The following is a 22,490-nucleotide window of genomic DNA, read 5'->3' on the forward strand; positions in this document are numbered from 1 at the left end:
TTCTGCCCATGCTCCTCCCGCACTGCAGGGGAAGAGTGGGGCTGCTCCAAGCTGTCGAAATTGTGGGCAACTTCTGGAAATGTCAGTGTATGTAGGGCATTATCTTTGGGGGATTATTGTTGCGTGCTCTCTCTTCCCCACAACCCCTCCTTTTTTACTAAAAGCGACTCAAAACTGTGCACTTCTGCAACTGAAATTTGCCATGGCTCTTAGAATTCCTCGGGATGCAGGGAAGCAGGTTTCTGACCAGCTGACAGGCTTTCTCTGCAGTGCTAACCATTGCTCTCAGTGGGGGACACAGAAGTAAATCCATACTGTAGCTTCTAAAGATAAACCAATGACAAAATACCAAACACAACTGTCCTGGAGTTTGGGGAACTCGAGATCTAGACCCCCATTTTGTTGCAGGGTTGGAATCTTAATTACACCAAGCCAAAAAACACGTGAGCTGAGAAGTTTGGCCCTCAGATGGGGGGAGATGCCAGTTCAGAGCCCAAGTTGATGGCTGAGACCTCTCATGCCCCATGGCATTGTACCATAACACAAAGCTTGCAGAATCCTGTTGTTGGTATATATGTGAGTATATAAGTATATGTGAGTGGAGAATCGATACCGTATGGCATGTGTGTTAAAATAAAAACATGCGTGCGCTCATGGCTGTATTTGCTATATTCCACACAAAAGTAGGGTTTTTTTTTTATTGGGAAAATTGTTAGATTTGATGGCGGTATGTAATTAGTAGTTTGCCAGCAATAATTACAGGGCTGTGCTCCAGAATAAATGATGTAGCATTCCTGTGCATATAATACGGTATACCACAAAATAGGAGTTGGAAAATTGCAACATTGCTGGATCATCATATATCTGACATGTTGAAGGGGTTTTTTTGCTCTGATAGTTTATGAAAAATAGTAAGTATGGTGCACTGTGAACCAAAAGGCTTTCTTTGTTAAATTAACCACAATTGCAACCACAAATTATGGCTTCACAAACTATAGATTTAAGACTGGCTTTTCATAAACAGAGCTTCTTTGTGTTTTAACAAAACATACATAAAAGAATGGAGCTGTACAATGATGCCAAAGTAGCACTTTCAAAATCATCAGCCCATTCAAGCCTTTGGAATACAATCATAATATTTGTTTAAAGTTTAATATCCAGAAAGGGAATTCACAGAAATCCCATAAGCTTAACACAGTTCTGATATAATTTCTGTGTGCTTTAATGAAATAATACCAAGATAGGAACCTTGAAAAGGTACATTTGTGTACATTTGAGAGTTTCACTTATATAAGTGAGTAATTGGTCACTGTGACTAAGCAGAGGTTCTGCAAAATGAAACATGACAGAAAAATCCTTACGTGGATTTTTTTTACACCTAACATGTCCATATATGCAAAGGACCCAAATCTTTCAAAGGAGAAGGAGTTATGCCAGTTTCTACCAAAGGTAAATTTGCCCGCAAAGAGTTTTCTCCAATACTGGGTGGTTGCTGTAGATTTCTCCAGGTTTTAAAATATCCTACAGATTATTGGCATGCTCATCCCAATTTTGAAAGGCATACTTTTGGCACCAGCAAACCGAGGAGGGCCATGTGTTAACATCCTGGTTTAGCAATATGTATTCCCACATGCTAAGCTCTCGTACAAATGCAGTTTTTATTGCTGTTGACTTCAAACAAAGATGCTTTGACATCTAAAGTTGTATATGTTACAGATGCAATGCCTAACCATACTCATGCTGTATATTTTAGGATGAGCTGGCTGTGGTCCCAATTATACAATCAAGTATAAACACTCCTAGGATACAGGGCCCCATACGGAGAGTCACTTATCTTTGTTCTGCTGTGTAGTACTGCGCTGTAACATCTTGCCGTGTCTGATATTTTGTACTCCAGCTCATTTGCACGTTGTTGCTTAACACAATATATAAATAACATATAGGAGCAGGCAACATCACTTGTCTTCTGACTTTGAATGTGGAACAAGTATCGTTAACATACTGCTTAGTTGCTCCCAAATCCAGAGCCTGAGTGTCGCCTGTCCGGGATAGCAGGCTCACTGTTACATTCCCATTCCGTATTTTCTCAGCCTTACGCTAACAGTGAGAAGGAGGGTAATAAGACAGTTAGGAAGCATTTCTAAAGGGGGGGGGGGGAAATGTGTGTTTATTGGACATAATCTTTTGTGCTAAGCAGAGAATCTGCAGTTTAAGTCTTGGTATTTTGAGATGGTGGTTGGTGTTTGGCTGTTCGGCTTTGCAGCAATAGGTTGGTTTTCTGGGAAAAATCCTTAGAAAGCTGAGTAAATCATTCTTCTCCTTCCACCACTGTCCTCAGAAGGAAACCAGAGTTCTGCTTTTACTTCTGCACCCATCCTTACAAGAAACTGAGCCTGTAAGGTCCAGCTGGGGCTCTCTTCTTCCGTCCTCACGAAAGCTCCAGGTTTTGTCCTGGCTGCTGTAACAGTTGGGTGCTTGCGGTGGGAGGAAGTCGCACACCCACTTGCGCCTGGAATCATCCACTGCCTGTTCTGTAATAGAAATCCTGCCACTCCTTCCATTTGCATCCAGGAGATAGTTCAGCAGGCACTTCTGACATGTAGAAGCACCCCCTCATCTCTCAGCAGCATCCCTTTGGGGCCTGGTTTGCAGGCTGATTGCAGCGGGGTTTGCCTGGAGGGAGGTCTGGGAGGGCTGACAGGCCCATGGGGAGATGGGGGGCCCGGGGGGGCTGCACCGCACTTGGCAGGAGTCCTAGATATAACTCTCGCCTGTCTCCTTGTGTCTGCATTCTTCAAAGATAACTGGATTTATGCGTAAGGTTTTCACTCCTGTAGCTGGCAGTGTGTACAGGAGTTCTTGTAATAATAATTAGCTGTAAATATTTTGCATCTAATTCTGAAAGGTTACTTCAAAGAAACATTTCTTCATATCACTTGGGATCTTTTCTTCTGCTGAAATACACATTCATGAGTGAAGTACTGCAATTACAAGGATGTTTAGAGAATCACAAAGGTATTTATTCTTGTCCTGGCTAGTTTATAGTAGCAAAAATCGCAAGTGGAAAGGCTAAGAAAATGTATTCTAAAAACAAATGTGTAATTGTTTTGTTGAGAGTTAGAGTCAACAGTGTTTATTCATGAGGCTTAGCTGCCCCAGGCGAGAGCAATCAGACTGGAGGTACCACCTCCTGTATCCTTGTTCTCTTTAATTGGAGCCATAGCCTTGGATGCCCCGAGGCAAAGGGCCGTCTCTAACTGTATTCTGTTCAGTTTATGAACATTTGAAAGTGCAGTGGAAAAAAACATTCTTTTGTTTAGACAGTTTCAGGCTTCCCCTCCCTTTTCTGTTCAGCAAGTGAAATTGTATGTCAAAATTAAGCTCTTGAGCGGCTATAGATTTTGCATGTAATGTGATACTGCAATGGCTAAATAGTTTTGCAGTGTTGTTAGGCCTAGGAGCGGAGCTGTGCGTCACCAGCACAGGGATGGAGAGCTGCAGTCAAGCTCCCGCACTGTCTGCAGCCGGGGCCCGCCGGGGCTCTCGGCAGCGGCAGCTCCAGGTGCCCGGCAGGCAGCCTGGCACGCCGCGGGCCCCCGCCACGCTGCCTCTCCCAGCACACGCTTCTTTTGAAGCAAATCAGAGCATATTTTAACAGTTTCACTGCAAATTCCTGTGTCACTTCATTTCTATTTTTAGGCCTTGGTGAGGGTACCTAGCACAGCTACCAGCCTAGAGACAGATTCAATAAAAGATTCAATAAAACTTCTCTCCGGCTGCCTCCCAGCAGAAGCCCAGGTGGGGGCACGCAGTGCAGGAGGCAGCTGGCGTCTCTTATTGAATCTAGCCCTGAGTTTATCCAAGCTCTTCCTGAGTGTTTTTCTACTCTCTCTACTGTAAAATCCTGATTTCCTCGTGACATCTTTATGCAATGCTATGGTTAAGTGCTTCCTCCTTCTATTGTCAGCACTGCTAGTCTCAAACTGCTTGAAGCTTTTGGCTCCAAAATAAGAAGCGTGGTCTGGCTCTGGGTGTGAGGAGACTCCTCCACACTCCCTTCAAGCACCAGTCTAGGCTGATGGAGCCCTGTCTCAAGGGAGGGCACTCCACTTCGGACAGATATCACGGGGAGAGCAGATGGCTGTGGTTCTGCAGCCTTGAGTCAGACCTGAGTAAAAACGATAGCCACAGCCTATCTCATCTCATCTCTGGGAGCACACACGCTGCCCCCACACCCTGACATCCCAGCACCTTCAGGAGATAAGCGCAAGCTCAGTATGGCCTCCCTCATGTGGTCAGCTCATGCTGCTTGTAAGGTGTTAGTGGTCAGATAACATCTTGAAAAGCCGAGAAAACAAAAATACACTCCATCTAAGCCTTGCTTTCACATTGCACCAGCCCAGTGCCTGGCCACGCTGCTCCGAAAGGAGAGTTCAGGCAAGTAATGCCGTGTTGTCACCTTCCTTTGCACATTTGGGGGCTGAACTGAGAACACTAAATAAACATCTGAGATTGCACCCTGCCTGTACCGCTTACTCATCAATCCCCCACCATTCTGGAAGGGTGTGAAGTGGTTTCTGCTGCCATTGATACTACTTTAGGTTTCTTCTGTCCTGCTTCAAGCCAGCTTTGTCCCCTGTTGTGTCTGGCTGCAGTTGGAGGTAGGTGAGAAGGTCAAGGGACGGTGTGACAGGTGATGGATGGGATGAGCCCTTGGCTTCAGGAACACTCGTCCTTCACTCACAGTGACTTGCTGCTCGTTCATCCTCCCCTGTAGGGCCATGTGAGTGGAGATTTCGAGCTCTTCAGAGCCCTTTGGGGGAATGGCCTTTCATTTGCCACAACTTCTTTAAACAAAGTTACTGTGGGGTTTACCAGATATCCCAGGTTTTCTAGGATATCACTCCAGTCGTATCTTCACTATGGCAAATACCAAGGCTTTAAAAGGCACCTATTTATTTAGTTATTTCATGCAACTGGCACAGCTTAAGAGCCATCCCTGAATGATACCGATTCTAGTAAGAAGTGTGTCGTAGCTCTAGAGACTTTATCTAAATAATCACATGCTTTCTGGAGTGTGGTTTTCAGAATCGGAGTTCTTAGATTTAAATTTCTGGTCTTAAAAAAATACCTCCCCTTCCATCCTGTTTCATTGCCCCTGATTCAAGGTTGAACTGTCTAGAGGATGGCATAATATTTGCTGTGTATTCGCCTTGATGAATGGCTAATTCCCACTTGGATCCGTGGGGGTTTGCTGTGCACTGGGGACAGCAGGCTCCTTGGCTTGCTCGCCGAGAGTATTTGTTTAAATGCAGCAAGTCCTTTCTCCAGTGTTGTCTTTGCAAAATGTGGAGGGGTGAGCCTTTTGATGTTTGTATTTACAGTGTTTTCACATCTGGATGTCATTTGTGACACAGGCTCTCCTCCTTTTTCTATCCCTGTGTCTTCCTGTAAAATTCATTTTGAACATACAAGCTCATGTGGCTTTAATGTGTAGTAGTCGGCCAATGTATTTAGCAGGCCTGTAGTAGGCCAATAAAGAGGTACCTTAGGTCATGCTGTGCACTCTTGTAAATTTATCCCGAATTAACCCTGATTGGCATCCAGCTCCCCTGCTGTAAAGATACAGATGTGTGCACTCTCCAACATCTGCTGTTTCATGGGGAGCTGTGCCATAAATCCACGAACCCCGGTGACCTGGAGTCTGGGCTGAGGGCTTGGGGATGCTTTTGCTCCTGTGCTCCATAGCCAGGAGAGCTCGCCGGGATGGGTACCTGCAGGACGCAGGTGGCAGTGCTGCTGGCGGAAGGGCAGCTCCAGCCTGGCATTTTCACACGAAAATCCTCCTGGTGTTGCAAGAGGGTGTTCTTCTCCCTGAGCAACACCAAGATACGGCCTCTGGTGTAAATCCTGCTTGTGGCATTCAGGCAAGTGGTTTGAATATCCTTGTCCAACAGGTTTCTTTGGGGCTCGTATTCATTCAGCTTCATCTTTTAAAATGCAAACTTGGGCATGGCGGAGCAGGCTCTTTCGGCTGCCTTTACTTGCAGAGGAAAGCAGGGGAAGGAGATCAGTCAGAGCAGCCAGAGCGTCGCTGCAGTCCTGCAGTCAGCCAGGATGCAAAAGGAAAAACATACCCATCAATTTCTAAATGTCAGCAGAGATCCCCTGGAAATTATTTATTGCATCTGCTGTCGTATTTAATGATTTAGCAATATACTAATAATCATAATATATTAACTTTGTGTAGTGATATACCAATCAATATAAAATAATGAACACATCTAATGGATTTAATAGTATACAGATGTTTACTGCCTTTCTCCCTGAAGATTTTCAGATAATTTCTCAAGGCCAGCTGTAAACCGTGCTCGGGCAGTTCCATTCCCCTGCCCGCGGTGCAGAACGGGGCATTCCGGGCGCACGGCGAGCGCGCGGGGGGCTGCGGGGGGGCGCTGGCCCCGCTCCGGCCAGGGGAGAGGGGGGGCAGGGGCTCCCGTCCCCGTGAATCACGTTTACGGCGGCAGGCACTAACCAGGCGTGTCAGGCAGCTGGACCGTCAGCCCCAGTGGCCATTGATTAACCGTTTATTAAAGCACCTATGAATCACTGCAATAGTAATTATATTCTAAATGTACCTACTAACAACTGTTTTGCAATGTGAAGGTTAATCACCATTAAACGTTTCCTTTGCTCCTCTCCCTCTGCCCGGGCCCGTTCCCCCGGGGTCTGAACGCATCCTGGGGACACGGGAGGCTGCAGCTAACGTGGAGAGTCGGGGGAAAGGAGTCACACGCACACGTGCCCACCGCAGGCGCACACACAGACGTGCCCGTGCGTTCAGAGCGCCAACACACGCTGCACGCAGACCGCGCACGCACGGACCACACGCGCGCTGTGCGCACACCGCCACTGCGAACACCCGGACACCGGCGGCGTGCGTGCACACACACTGACCATGTGCACACACACACAGGAGCTGCACGCACGGTGTATGCGCACCGTGTGTACACCCAGGCCACACGCATCGGTACAGGCAGCGCACACTCATAGATGCCGTGCACACGCGGACCATGTGTGCTGCACACTGACGCTTCACAGACACAGCTCCTGCACAGACCGCACGAAGGTGTAGTCTGTGCACACACACACACGCACACACACCCACAGGCTGTGCATGCATCCCAGCACACAGGCTGTGCGCACGCACTGTGCACACGCAGGTCACACACGCAGCTCGTGCCCACCGCAGACACATACAGGCCATGCACAAGTGCGCCCCGTGCACCTGGCCCCTGTTGGCGCAGCCTGTGCACACCTGTGGGCACTGTGCACACCCAGACACGGGGACACAGACTGCACACACCACACACACCCACACACACACCCCACACAACCCGCCTCCACACACACTCCCCACGCACACACACCCCCCCACACACACACACACACCCCACACAACCCGCCTCCACACACACTCACACGCGCACACAGACACCGCTCACACACACACACGCGCGCACACACACTCACACGCGCACACACACACCGCTCACACACACGCACACACACACACGCTCACACACTCACACACACACACGCACTCAGACACACACACGCACTCACACACACACTCAGACACACACACGCACTCACACACACACTCACACACACACGCACTCACACACACACTCAGACACACACACGCACTCACACACACACTCACACACACACGCACTCACACACACACTCACACACGCGCACCCCCCCCACTCCCGCCGCCGCCGCCTCCTCCGCCCCGGCCCCGCCTGCCCGCGCGCCCCCGTTGGCGCGCGCCCCGCGCCCGCTGCCCCGACGGCGGGTCCCGCGCGTGCCCCGGGGCGGGGCGGGGCGGGGCGGGCGGGCGCGAGCGGCGCGGGGCGGCGGGCGATCCGCGTCTCGTGGCTGGATTGGTCTCGCCTGGCGGCGGGCGGGCGGGCGCGGGGCGGGAGGCGCTGGCCGCGGCCGCGCGGAGCAGTCGCGCCGCGGAGCGCCCGAGGAGCGGCACCGCCGCCGCGGAGCGGAGCGGGCTTCGGCGCGGTTCCTCCTCGTCCATGTTTGGGAATAATGGCTACCGAGGCGTGAACCACAAAAAGAAAGAAAGAAAGAAATCCGCCGCCGGGGGAAGCCCCTAGATGGGGCCGGGCTGGCGCTGCCTGCGGGGCTGATCTTTCCCCCCTTCTCTCCCTCGTCGGATGCCGGCCGGAGCCGCCTGGGTCGCTTGTTGGGGTTTTTTTCTTTGCTGGTTTTTGGCCTTTTTTTGGTGTGTCTGTGGGCTTTTCGCCCCCTCGCGCGTTTTTCGCCCCGCCGCGGCCCCGCGGGTGATGGACCCGTAGCGCCGTCTGCGCGGCGGCTCCGGGGCTGACCGGGCGGCGGGGACGCAGCCCGCCGGGGCGAGGCGGGGAGGGGGGCGCAAACTTTGAGCCCCGGGTTCGGCCAGGGGGGAGGAAAAAAGCAAAAAAAAAAAAAAGCCCAAAAACGCCAAACCCCAAGGGGGCGAAAAAAAGAGGGGGGAGGAAAAAAAGGCAAGGAGGAGAGACGCGCTGCCTGCACCCCCCGAAAGAGCAAAGGAAGAGGAGCCAGCGGCGGAGGACTGCGGCGGGAGGAGGCGGAGGCGCCGCGGCGGGGGCCGGCGGGACCCCCGGGGCACCTCCGGGCCGGGCGCCGCGTTGTGCCGCTGCGGGGGGGCCCCGAGCGGCTCCGCGCCGCGCCGCGCCCGCGGGGGCCGCCCGGCCTCGCCTTGTGGATTATCCCGCGGGGGCCCGGCTCGCCGGCGGGGCTCGCCATGGTCTGCGCGCCGCGGGGTAAGTAGCGGCGGGGCGGGCGGGCGCCCTCCGGGCCGGGGACACCCCCACACACCCCCCGCGGGGGCTTCCCCTCCGCGACCCCCTCTGTCTCGGCGGGGGCTGTGTTTTTCGGGACCCGCGAGTTCAGCGGCTTTGCGGTCAGACGGGAGAAGGAAATCGCCGTGTTTTCCGCCCGGTGCGATGGTTGTGTGCGTGTGGTTTTTTCGTGTGTTTCTTCTTTTTTTAAATTTTGTGTGTGTGTCTGCTTTTTTCGGTGCAGGCGGCGAGGTGGTTTGATTTTTCCGGCCGCGCCGTTTGCTCGCTGCCGGCTCCCCCTCCCCAGCCCCGTTTGCTCTCGGGGGGGCGGTTCGCGCCCCCTCCTACCCAGCGGGTCTTGGGGTGCAGCGGGCGAAGCAGAAACCGGTCGTTACCCATTCCCGGAGGTCGAACCGAGAAGCCCTCCGTAAGGAATTATGGAGAAGGAATTGGGGGGGGGGGGGGGAGAGTCTGGGTGTGTTTAAATAAAATGAAATTTTTTTAAAAAGAGACGTAGCAGCGAGGAGCTGCCGGGCTGCGATGCGCTCCCAAGCTGCTTTTTTTCACCTCATTTCGCACATTCCTCTAGTGCGACCGCATCCCTATTCCCACCCCCCCGCCCCCACTTCCAGTGGGGGGGGGTGGGGGGTGGGGGGGTGTTTCGAATAAATAATATTGAATCGCTGCTTTCATGGGGCCGCAGAGAACGGGGCCGGGGGGCTGCGCTGATGAGCCCGGGCGGACCCGGGCTGCTCCCACCCACGGGTGACCGTGGCAGCCGTCCGCCGACCGGCTTTGTAGGCGCGCCAGTGGTCCCTTTCAGCAGAATATGGGGAGTTGGCCCTTTCGGGGTGTTTTCTGGGCAGGCAGGGTGTTGTAGCAGGCTGCCGGATGAGGACGATATTTGTCTGGGATTGCTGGCTATTAAAAACGGTAACAAACTTAAAAATCTGTAGCTGGCGGTTAACCCCTTCGGTGCAGGCCAGAGCTCCTTTATTCACAAAGAATAACAAGTTTTTAAATGGTCTTCGTGGATTTTTATGATTTTTTTTTTTTTTTCCGTGTGCCTTTTGGCCTGAGAAATAACCCGCCTGCCTGCCCGAGCCTGGCAGGTTGTGGTGGCCACGCTGAACACGGGGTGCGGGTTGGCCGCCCGGGCGTTGTTCTTGTCCCCGCGTCTGCTGCCTTGCCCCTCTGCTTAGCTGGAATGAAAAATTTAATCCAATTAAGAAATTAAACCTTGTGTGTTTAAAAGTGACAAATTTGAAGGGGGGGGGGGGGGGGGGGGAGGGTGGGCACGAAGTGATATTTCCAGGTCACTGGTTAACTAAAGATGGTTTGGAGAAAGAGCTCAGGAATAAGGCGAGGGCAGAGGGAGTGAAAGAGGGACCTTTTGAAATGGCAAAGGCTTGTACGTCTCTCTGGAATTTAAACTGTTTTTTAGGCTTGTAAAAATCTTCTTGAACTTGCACATTTATCTCGGGAGGCTGCTTGCTAGCTAATCTTCTCAAGGCATGTCCTGATTTTTTGTAACATTACAGTATCTGAGGTCCTTTTAACCTAATTTTGTAACAAAGATAATTTCTTGTTACGTAAGTTACTGTTCTGAATGATTGCTTTGGGTCTTGGAGATCGTCCTTAACCGGTCTCCCCTGTGCCACAGAAACTGGAATTATTTACTTCGTTATCAATTCTTGAAAGAAAGCCTCACTCGACTGGAAAAGGCTGCTAAGGTATTACAGGAAAATAGAATCTTACCATTCTTCTTTCTAGAGAGTTAAATCTCTGGTCATCCCTGATCAGAATTTACTTCGGAGGTTTATGTTTATGTATAAATCCGATTTTCCCCACATACAGACTTACAAGGGCGAGCTGCTTGATTTATACACACAGCATTAACTTCCTACAAGTGGCAGACTTCTAATGCTCTCTTCAAGAATTTTCCTCTTTGCTGACAACAGTTCCCTAAAACTGCTCTCTGCTAAAGCCAGAAGGCACTAGCTTGGGCTGCCTGATTTTCTTTTTTCAGAGGAGATTAATGCTGTAAAACAAGGAAGGCACTATTTTATTTATTTGGATACTGAGTTTTCACTAGTAGAGAGTGATCTTTTTTTTTATTATTATTTTATTTGGAAGGTGGGTTATTTTGAGTGAAACCTTAAGCCTTGTTTATCAGAGAGGGGCAGTCCTCATAAACAAACGAAGGGGCAAAATATATCCCAGTGTTATTCTATCGGGACATGCAGTCAGTCATCTGTTGGACCTTGTGGCCTGTGCTGGCTAAATCAAATAGCAGTGTCACGAATAGCTCTGGTATTTTTAAGTTTAAAAAGGGATTGGAGTAGGCTTAGAAGTCCGATGATAAAGTATGGATACTTAGCAGTAGTTTTTACTTATTTTGCTCCAATTTTGCAAAAATGTTCCGATTTGAAGTCAACTTTTGGTAAGAGGTGCAAATATTAGCGTTTGCTGTTGTTGCTTTTTAAACTAAAAACTGTTACGATGTTCAAGGGTCATATGTCGACAAAAGTGGCAATGAAAAGGGCTGCATTCTTCAGTGAGCCAGTCTGTGCTGTACCGTACTTTGGGAAAGCACAGATGTGTATGTCATTTTCTGCCTTAAATCTTTTCTTTCTTTCTTTTTTTTTTTTTTTTCCCTTGACTCCTAGCACCCTTGTGTTGAGTGACCCATAATAGCTAGGGATTGTGGTGTCTGGATATATTTGAAGATGAAGCAGTCTTCTTAAAGCCATTACAGAAGATTCAGTCAAGTAAAATTATTTGTATCATCAGAATAGGAAATGTAAGCTGGTTAATTTTAGTGGCTTTATGAATTTACAAGATCTGAAGTCAGGCAGGTACAAGAATGTGTTGCTCCTCGCTTAATAGTATGTTTGAACAAAGATTGGCATTCTGCATCAGAAATGGAAATTTTAGGGTTTCTTGCAGTGTTTTATCCTTCTGAATAAAGATGGAAATTCTGAACTAGGTAAAGAAACATACGGTTTTACCAGAAATTATTTCCTAGACTGATCAATTACTAGGAGATGTAATGAGAAATATACTCCTTGGGGAGAGGAAGGAGGGATTGCCATTACATAATATCCCTTGAGAGAATTTCTGTATCGCATAATGAGGTTGGTGATGGAGCATTTGGGGAAAATGCCTATGGATAGGAATTTGTTCTTCAGATTTCCATAAGCAAAACATATTACTGAAAAATAGGCTTGTTAAAAGTAGTACTGAAACGTTAGTAGGTGGGTGCTTTGCCTCTATACACATTTCTTTTGTTCTCATAACTACTATGTAAGAGATTAGGTAACTGTAAGATTAAAACATCCACAAAATGAGAGATGCTAGTGAATAATTCCCTTACTTGTTTAACATCAAGTGTAAACCATTAAGGGCTTATGTTCTGTTCTAGGCGTCATTAAATTATTTCTGTTTATCTATTGAAAATAGGTCCTAAGGAAAAGAAAATTTCTAACCTTAATGGTGTAAATATGAATGACCTTATCCTCATGCTGGTGAGAATGAAATATGTAGAAATGCGTCTATGTGATGTTATGGATTCAGTGAAACGTAGTAGCTGGAGATGTGTTTTCAGAGTCCTCGAAGTATCCTCAGGATCGCCTGGGAGCTGACTTTCAGATGGAGAAGAAAGCGCTTGTTAAAAATTACTTAAATACAGGCTTACTTTTTTAGTTGCAGTTGCATTAGACAGGAAAATAATTCATTTTCACACACCTGCCCTTCAGCATTTTTCATGCTCTGAGTCCATAGCAAGGGTTAGCCTCCAGGAACCGAACGCCGAGCTGGCCAGCAGCACCTGCCCTGCACCGGCTCAGAGGTGTTAAAACCAACAGAGGAAAAAGGTGAACAATCTTCACACCTCTGTCACTGCTGGGGAATTCGCCTAATTTGAGTCATTCGTTTTAAAATCAGAGTGCTGGTGATTCTAGTAATTTTTCAAATGGCTTGTCCAGCTTTTGTCCCCTGAGTTACAAATGTGTTCCAGCTTTGCGGGTTTCTCTGAAAATCGCCTTTACGCGGATTCCCGCAGCCGAGGTGGCGCAGTGACCCCTGATGGTGGCTCTGGTAATGGAGGCAGGTTTGCACAGCTATCACTATTTTTAGGAAGTTAAAGGTGCAATGGCTGGTTTGAAGTCCAGGCCCCTATTTCAGCATTTCATTGATAATATTTAGCAGTATTTTGTGTGCCACCTTGTGGCTGCCGGCACACATTGCAGCTGTCGAGGTGTGGCTCGGTTTCTTAGGACAGTCCCAATTTTAGTGTCTTCTTGATGGTTTTATTCTGTGTCTCAGTTTAATGTCAGTTATCTATTCTGATTCACCTAACGTTGACTCAGCTGCGAGATCCTGGTCATTGGGAATGCAGACCGGAGTGGTGACAGCTCACTGCTGACCAGTTTGTTGCTTCCCAAGTTTGTGGCAGGGTTTGGCTTTCCAAAAAGGTGGAAAATGGTTCTTGATTTAAGCACTGAGAGTTTGTGTGACGGAATTAGTGACGTTTTGGCACCCTGCAGAAAAGGTCGCTCTCAAGGAAGCTGAAAATATGTGACTGATACTGGTGGAAGGACTTGACTGTAGATGGTGATGCCAGGGTGGTAATCTTCCTTGCTGCCCTGTCCCATTACCCTGCCAGTTTTACAGATAGTGACCCTGCATTAACCATCCCACGGGCACGCTTTAGCATTAGGGCATCTCTCAAGGTAGCTAATGTCATTTTAAACAGTACGAATGGCAACCCGTGATTGTTGATTCTTGTAAACTTAAACTAGGATGATGATGCTGACACGGATATAGAAAAATAGGTTCTCCAAAACATACATTTGTACCTTATGTGGCTGCATTGAAAGGGTTAAAGCTAAGTAAAATGTGCATGCTTTAATGCTATAAAAATAGACCTTACTTTATGGTGGGTGGTAGGAGAAGAGCTAGAGTTTACATGAAGACAGCATTTCAAGGTGGCTGTTTGTGTTGTTACCAAAGATATTTCCAGCTTGCTTACAAAATAAGATTTTTTTTAAAAAATATTTTTAATTCTAAAAGTACTCGGCTAGCTTATGTTTTTGTGGAAAAAAAGGTTACAGTTAAATTGCTGTGGAAGGTAGCTACAAGATTTTAAATACCGAGTTAAAGCAAACTGGGTACATTGTTTGCCATAATGTTTCCGTTGGGGGTAAAAAACATCTGTACGTGGATGCAGTTACTGCAGTAACTGCTATGCCAAAAGAGAATCGGGGACATAATAGTTATAAATTTTGGGTTTATTTTCCATGGAATAATCAACAATAAAGAGTGTTTAGGCTATTAAAACACCTGTAAGCAGATCCTCACTCCAAAGCTGTGGGTTATAGAGTTACAGTATAGTCTGCCTTCAAAATGGTTGGAAATCCGTCATAAATATCTCTTTACCACATACCTTCTGTCTCCCTGGATGATTGGCTCTCTAGCAAAGCCTTCCGTAGAGGGTGTACTGTAATCCTTTTATGTTACTTCTTCAGTGCAGATTACGCAGCAAGAAATAATTAGGAGATTAATTTTCACCTGTCACTGCCAATAATAGATAACCTTGATACAGTGACAGGGCTAGGAATTTGGGGAGCGGAAAAGCGTTTAACCCTGTAGTGATTGCTGCAGGGACCTGGCAGAAAATGGTTGCCAGAACATGACCTCCCTGCTCGCTGTCACGAAAAGAGAGAGACGTGTTAGTCTTTCAGCTTCCTTGTCTCCCGCGAACGCTTTGCCTTTATCCGTGAACGTGTGCTGTAAAATTCGCTCTGTGCCGCAACGGTGCCACACGCGCCTCGTGCTAATCAGCCCGGAGCAGACGTCGGAGACCTTTGTAGCCTAGTCTTTTAATTCAAATGCAGTTCTGTTGCTTTTCATGATTTCAATTCCCAATCTGACTGGTATTCCTAGTCTGCTAGGGAAAGGAGCAAACTAATGAAGATGGCTTCATTAGGCAGAGTACAATTTAGCCCTTGCTTCTCTCCTACAAATGCAGCTGAAAAAACATCCCAGAAGTAACTGTGCTTTTGGTCTTCAGAGAAAGCAGAGCTGAGGTGTTTCTGCTCCCTTTCAAAATTAATTACTAGCTCACATCAGGTGAGCTTAAAAATGTAGCCTACGCTCTAAGACAGTGAAGGTAAATGGGAAGACAAAAAAGCACACCCTTCCCCCTCCGCTTCTTTTTTATTTTTTTCTTTTGTGCTGAAGTTTAAATCTACAATCTGTTGAAAATGTAATGGGAAACCAGCCTACAGAAAATGCCATTATTCATATCATCCTGAGCTCATTTATTTTATCTGCAATAGTAATGATAAGACAGACTGCTTGGCAATGCTGATAAGCTGAGAAATATCTTAGAGCTATTTGTAAAAGTTAAAGCAGATCTTGGTACTGAGAGATAGGGAAACTGATGAGCCTTTGGGCAATCTGCAGAGCTGAAAGCTAATAAAGATTTTAATAGGAAGGCCTCATTAGGATTAGGGAGAAGATCTATTATCTGGGATTTACACAACACAAACAGTGGGGCAACTTTAATTTTTGCTTCTTTGTTCATTAAATACTATTGCTGAATGTGAAGCCTTTTAACTCTGATCGGGATCTCTTCGTATGTTCAAGGAGCCATCACCAGCTGTTCGCTGGGCAGAGATGGAAGGGCAGTTTGTGTGGAAACACATTTGCCAGAAAGCCATCATATTCAGGGGCCAGTCACTTTATGGAGGTGCAGAAATACAGTTGTTTGCAGATGCCTGGGTGGGACAGTTCTCGGTAGTGTCTTTTTTCTGTTGTGAACAATATTTCTAATTTTTTGGCCCCAAAGAGCACCTTTAGAAAGAAATCAACACATTGCTGTTGTGCTGGTTCTCTTGATGGTGAAACTGCCAATACTAATACTGGATAGCTTGTCTGCTCTGTTCACCTAATGGACGGCTAACTCCCAGCCCCACAGTGATGGCTTTTTTGTTAGTTGTGATCACCACATGGATAAAGCTGTTTCTAGCAGAGGAGCTGTCTCCAGTGCTGCTGGAGTTGGTGTAGTAGGAGTATGTGCCATGGGTGACCTGATCGAATGGTTTGGTAGTTACACAACAGGACTGATTTTAGCACCACATGTGTTCTTATGCGTGTGATATACAAAACATTCGCTTTTTGAGGACACCTATCACATGGGCTCAGCTGCTTTATTCCTGATACTTAGCATGGTATGTAAGGTGCATGTAAGCTGCTGAAAGAGCATTAGTTTATCCAGGGTTTACAGATGTATTTAATTTTTTCTCTCAAGGACCATCCAGACTTTCCTTATGGCTGAACTGAATTGTAAATCAGGAGGAGAAACCATGCTGGCATATTCTTTGGTTTGCTTTTGAGGTCCAAGCCAGATTGTAAGCTGATTCCTGCTAACCTACAGTTTCAACCATTTTTACACCCAGACGATGAGATCTAGTTGAACCTCTAATGCAGATGAAGAGTTTTGTTAGGAGATCTCCATGCAGGCTGTGAAATGCCACTTGTGTTACCACACCTGCGTGTGGGAGCTGTCCGAGTTCTTCCTTGTGTGGAGCACACATGAGTACAGAGTCTCAGCTTCTCCTCCATTTTCATGGCACAGACCAGCTCCTCTCCTGATGCTGGATCAAGTAACCCTAGTGGTAACTACAGTAACATTGCTTCCATGGAAGAGTAATATTTGGAAAGTATCTTCTTGTATTTTCAGTTGTCTCTAATATGATGTAGCAGCCAAAAACCAGAAGGGAGTGTGGCACCACGAGCCACAGAGAAGTCTGTTCCAGACTGTAGTTTGGGATCTGCTGGTTTAAATCAGTGGTTTCAGAGGGCCAAGAGTGGATAGTGTAATGGTAGATTTAACTCCAATTATTCCATCTTCTGTGTGCTTAAGGAAATTATTCAGAGCAGCTGCAGCTGTAATCCCCTCTCCTGTGCCCTCACCAGCATGGAGACAGATGGGCAGGGCTGGGAGGAAAGCACCCTGCACCTACTGCCCAGGACAAAAAAAAATGTCTCATAGCGGGTTGGTGTCAGTTCATTGCAGTTTGTTTGTAACAAGTCACAGTATGTCAGCGAACCAGTGTGGCCTCCTAAAGAACTAGGGCTATTTGCACGTGACATGTTGCTCCAGCAAGGCTGCCATTTGAGAAGTTTCTGATATTTATGTTTGATATGAATGAAACTTTTTGTTTTGTCTGTAGACCGCAACGGAACTGGAGCTGACTCGTATCAGGAGTGCCTTGATAACAAGCAAGGTATGAGATCAAGTCTCTCCAACATGGGCACTTGGGACTGATTTAGCTTGATTTCTTGCAGCTGAATTGGTTGCTGTCTCTGTCTCTGTCACTCTTGTCTCCCTCTCTTATTTTTCTTTTTTTTTTTTTTTTCCCCACTGTCTCCAAGCCAATTCACTGTTAACAGTTCCATGCTAACCTGTTAGCTCAGGGTCTCATTACACATTTGCGATAAGGCTTCTTGTCTCTAGCACCCCAAACGCTCTGTTATTAAGGGAGGAAGTGGCTAGGTTGTAAAACAAAAGTAACGTGCATTTGCTTGCAGCTATCTTCTTCCTTGAGGTTTAGTTGCACAGTCAAGCAGAAGAATATTATAGTTAAGAAGGCATGTGCTAGCCTGGGTTACTTTAATGACAGACATCCTGTGATTATTTGTGTGCTGATACACTGACTCAGACTTGTCCAGCCTGCTGTCTTCTCCTGTGGCAAAGTTGATAAGAGCTGGAAAAGTCTCTTCTGACTTTCAAGGAAGTGATGATGGTGAAGGAGGAACCTGTTATCCTGTTACCTTAAACACAGAAAGAAGAATCACATCAGTAGAAATTAAAATTGTAGAAGTATCTCAGAAAGGGCAAGGTTATTGATTTTGTATTTAGAAAAAGAGTTGGTGTATTATGTTCTCTTCAGATGTCTTCTCTGAGAACTGCAATCAGAAGGGCTTCTCCATTGCCATAGCCATGTAGTGAGTGTTGAACCTTCTGGTAGTCAGGGAGAGCAAGCACCCTTCAGTCCAGAATTTCATTCATTATAAGCTACAGCAAAGAGATAAGAGGAAATGCTTATTCTGACCAGGTTATAGGTATCAGTTACATGTCAGCTTTTTACCCTGCTGTTGACCCAGATCTGTGACAGTAGCCAAAATGATAATTTTCTAATATTCTGAGCCTTCTTGCATAATTTTCTACAGAAATACCAAAAAAACACACCAAAAAAGTCCCAATTCTGGTGCTTGGTTGGGTTTAATTTTCCACTGGTGCCTTTGCTTTCAGTATCCATCAATCAATGTTGTATGTGCTTCAATTCAAAGCTGCCATGAAGTGCATCTCCCCTGCTGTTGCTGGGTTTGGGGTGGGGTTGTTTGGGGGGGTTGGGATCTTTATGTTTGTTTTGTTTCCCTCCTCAAAAAAACCCAACAAGTACGTTCTCTCTGTGGTGACCTTTATGCTCATCTTTGTTCACTATTCTTCTCTGCTGATTGTGGTAAATACCTAATCATTGCTGAGCTTTCATTTCAGAAGTTACAACTGGAAGACTAATGTGGAAGAACTGTAATCAGTAAAGGCTTTTTTTATTAGATTAAGTTTAAAAGTCTTCTAGACCAATGTAATTCAGGATGCTCCTTTGATAGATAGTTTGTTCTTAGGGAGAACTTTTTTTTTCCAGTAACATTTTTCTGGTTGGCTAGGGGAGGGTTGTTCCATTTGACAATTTGTAGAAAGCAACTGAGTTTCAGGTTTTAAAAAAATTGAGTATTCTCATTTTTGGAAAGCAGTTGCTGTCCTTTTGATGTGCCAGTTACCCTGGATTATCAGACAGGTGATACTGAATGGCGTTACATCCATCACTTTCATTTGTCTGTCCGTACCCTAGATTTTTCTTGTAGTGTGGCTTTTGTTTGAATGTTTTGTTAACATGTGAACAAGCTGTATCATTATAAGCACTTTCAATCCAGCATGAATTGGATCTGGTTTGGGCAATTTACCATGTCCATGCTACATAATCATGTTTAAAGCAATAACCTTTAAGAATGCAGAGGTTTAAAGGTAAAAGTATACACAGTAACTTGTAGTCAGTCCCTTACTGTCCAATCCACATTACATTTTGTGAGCATGCAGTAGAGTTGAATCCGCCATTTGCAACAATTTACAGAATATAAAATATATAGCTGACAATGGACCCATAATTCTGGTTGCTTTCTGTAATGTTCAAAACAAAACACCACCAATGGCTGGAAGTAGCAGTGGCTCTTTAAAAGTATTAAATCTTCAAGCTATGTGAAATGCAATTGCCATGGCTTCTTTTTATAACAGCATGCTTGTCTTCTAGAAATTATGCTATAATGAGGTTTGGTTTATATATTTTACCCCTTTCCTCATTAAAGTGCTATCTCTTGGAAGAAGCGCTTTGTGTCTTGAAATACTGCGCGGTTAAAATGAAGGCAGGTTTATAAGGATTTAATGTACTTGGGAGCCAAGGTTTTGCAGCTTTATGGCAAAGATGTTTTAACAAAGGGCTTTATGGTAAGGGTGTGCTGTATTTTAGTCAGGCAGTTGCTCAAGGGAAAATTTTCAGCGTAAGCACGTCATGGCAGCAAGGAGAAATTCAGAGGGAAACAGGCCTCTGAGATCCAGTTGCCGTCTTGGCTGATATTAAGTCTTAATTCTTTGTAATTTCAAGCCCTGAATTTTTTTTGCCTTTTGGCTCAAGGAAGACAAAGTCCTGTGCCATGTCATGCAACAACATGAGTAGGTCATTTAGATTTCTCATTTTTTTGCTCAAAGGCAGGGTGCAGGAGAGCATGCCTGGGACAGCCACAGGTGGGATTATTCACACCTTTGCAGGACAGAGCTTGTTTTTTCAGCCTTTTGTCTCCAATATTCATTATTAAAATCATATCCTAAAAGCAAGACCTTCTGGGTGTTTGGGGTTTGGAAGTGAAAAGGGCAGCAGTTTGGAGCAGTTGTCCATCCACCACAGCAGAAGACATGTCCTGGATCTGCCTGTTTCTCTGGGATACAGTTAATCCCCCATGGTTTCTGGAGAGCCAGAGGGTTCTGCCATGGAAGACAGGTATAAAATTACAACCAGACACAGTTGTTGCTGGATCAGTAGGAACTCATGTTACTATAAATAAAACAATACTGGTTTAAAGGTTAGGCAGTGAAAAGCATTTAGCTAGGGCGCTGGTGGCAGCCAGGAGACACAATCTCACACCCTTGGAACAGTGCATAGAGAGATGAGGTGGTCTTGGAAACTGATTCTGAGTATTTCATGTTATCATTGGTAGTGCCTTCTCTTATCCATAGCAACTTGTGTTCTACTTCGCTTCAGCGATCTTCTCTTCATCTCCATGCCCTCAGGTAGGCTGGTAGTTGGTTTTTCACCCTGCTGGGCTCTTGGCTTTCCAAGCAGAGCTACAGATTCCTGCTGGAGGAACCTCATACCTTTCACTTTCCAACTTTCTCTTTCTTACAGGATATCATGGTTCTGTGTTACTTCCCCACACAAATTAGTTTATATTTTTCCAAGATGAATGTGGTTTTATCTTTCTAATGGCACTATTGACTTCCTAGGACTCTTTACATTTCTGGTATTTTATACCACCTCCTAAATTCAGTACTGTTTATTGATTTTGTTAGCTCACCTCTAGAGGGAGGATGAATGTAATTTGGAACAAAGTTTGGGAGCAAAGATGAGGGGTAGTTAATTTTGACAGTGATCAAAATTTGGCTGCGTTTGAGGCAATACTGCTTCTGCCCTGAGGTCATGGAGGACCAAGTGCTCCTACTCTGGGTTTGTGCTGTGAGTGGATCCCAGGTGGTTTGCTGAGCAGTTGTTCCTGGATGTCTGTAGGATCAGGCTTGATTTTTGAAAGAGTGGCCATAAACTGAAGACTTTCCATCCTGTTACCAGTCCCCTGGGCCATGCCGTCCCAGTGTGTGTGTCATCTCCTATTAGCCTTGATGCAACCAGTGACCTTGTTTTGTGAGTGCATTAAGCACAACATTAATATCTAATTTAACTACTTTGAAATCAGACAGGCTATAATCAATCATCTGAACTCTCTTGACAGTTAATATGGCTGGATGGGATAAGGAGAACAGATAAAATGTGTGCTTGGGCCAAAACTCTAGGAAATTGGAACACTACTTGTGAGCCTGTGTAGCTGCTGTAACTGTAGCTGTTGGTGGAAACGGGTTCTTCACTGGAAAGCAAAAGCAAGAAATTTGTGGTCATTGCAGAGGTCTGTTCAGTCTTCTTCCTGCCTGTTAAATACCAGCATGGTAAATGAGACTGCCAAAATCCAGAGGCACCTTTTAGAAGATTTTACTGGGAAAAGTTCTAACCTATTCCTGGTTTTGGATCCCTTTTGATTCCCAGCAAGATTAGTTTCAGGATGGCCAAGATGAATTATGAGGCAGATAAATAAAAATGGCAGACTGGCACGGCTGGATTGAAAAGCGTGGTCAAAACAGTTCTGTCACTGAAGATGTTATTTCCATTAAACGCTTTGAGATTTAATATTGATTTCAGGGAAATTACCCTTGAAAACAGATTTCCTCCAAACCTTTATTTTTATGTATTTGTTTTGGAACTACTTTAGGAGCTGGAAAAATGAAACTTGTGCTTCAAAGAGTTTTTATGTTTTGAAATTGGCTTTTTTCACCATATGAACAGTTTGAAAAATATTATTTATTATTTGTATTCCTGTCATGCCTATGGGCTAAATGTCGTTTTGCTAACCACAGTGCAGACTGGGGGGGGGGGGGGGGGGGATCAGTTTCTGCCTGAAAAAGCTTTGGTTTTGTATTTCTGACTGGGACTACAGTGATTGCCAGTGCCTATTAAAAAAAAAAAAAAAAAAAACACAACAAAAAAAACCCACCAAACAACAAAAAAACCCAAAACAAACACCCCAAACCCCAACCTTCTCATTTTACAATATGTTGGCTGCCTTTTTGTTTAAAGAATTAAAAATACATCAGCAGATTTTCCACAAAAACACATATGCTTTCTTCCTGATGAGCATGATGACGCACTGAGAATCCTTGCAAGAGGCCTTGAGTTTCCTTTAAGTAAAGGATAGTGCTGAGGTTGAAATTGAAATTTTAAATAACTCTCTTCATTAAAAAAGATACTGGTGGGGCCTTGTTAGCAGAATTGCCATTTTCTGACTAATTTTTTTTTTTGCCAGCATGGGAACAAAGAAAGAAAGGAGAAGGCAGAATAAAAGCCTGTGTGAGCGTACGTACAGAGGCTGCAGCTCTCTAAACTGGTAATGGTATCTGGAAAGAGTCCAGGCTGTTGTAAATATGAACTTTTGTCAATATTCCCCAAGCTTCTTTGGACTCTAGGGTGGGCTTTATTAGCTGAAGGTCACACCATTGTGCTGTCTCCGTCTCCTGAGACCTCTGATACCTTCCTGAAAGGACAGCCCATTATCCCTGGGCTTAGAAGCCAGCTTTCTCTTCAGTGGCGCTGAAGCTGATAAGCTTAAGAGGCATATTTCATCCCCCCACTGCTGCTTTCAGGAGACAAACAGTGTTTATCGTTTCTGATTAATTCCAGTTGAACA

The 22,490-nt window shown here is 45.9% G+C and overlaps 1 protein-coding gene across 11 annotated transcripts in view; it reads left to right on the top strand.

Annotated features, from left to right (window-relative positions):
* The window catches only part of FBRSL1 (fibrosin like 1), a 550,917-nt gene that overhangs the window by 432,728 nt on the left and 95,699 nt on the right, over positions 1 to 22,490 (top strand). For 8 of the 11 annotated variants that reach the window (XM_074920676.1, XM_074920683.1, XM_074920677.1 and 5 more), the window contains one exon: positions 17,102 to 17,155. The exons of the other annotated variants lie outside the window; for them this stretch is intronic. In XM_074920676.1, the coding sequence (XP_074776777.1) occupies positions 17,102 to 17,155 (54 nt within the window). The remainder of the gene's footprint in view (positions 1 to 17,101; positions 17,156 to 22,490) is intronic. 11 annotated transcript variants of the gene reach the window in all.

This window comes from Athene noctua, chromosome 17 (genome assembly GCF_965140245.1).
Source record: "Athene noctua chromosome 17, bAthNoc1.hap1.1, whole genome shotgun sequence".
Lineage (NCBI taxonomy): Eukaryota > Metazoa > Chordata > Aves > Strigiformes > Strigidae > Athene > Athene noctua.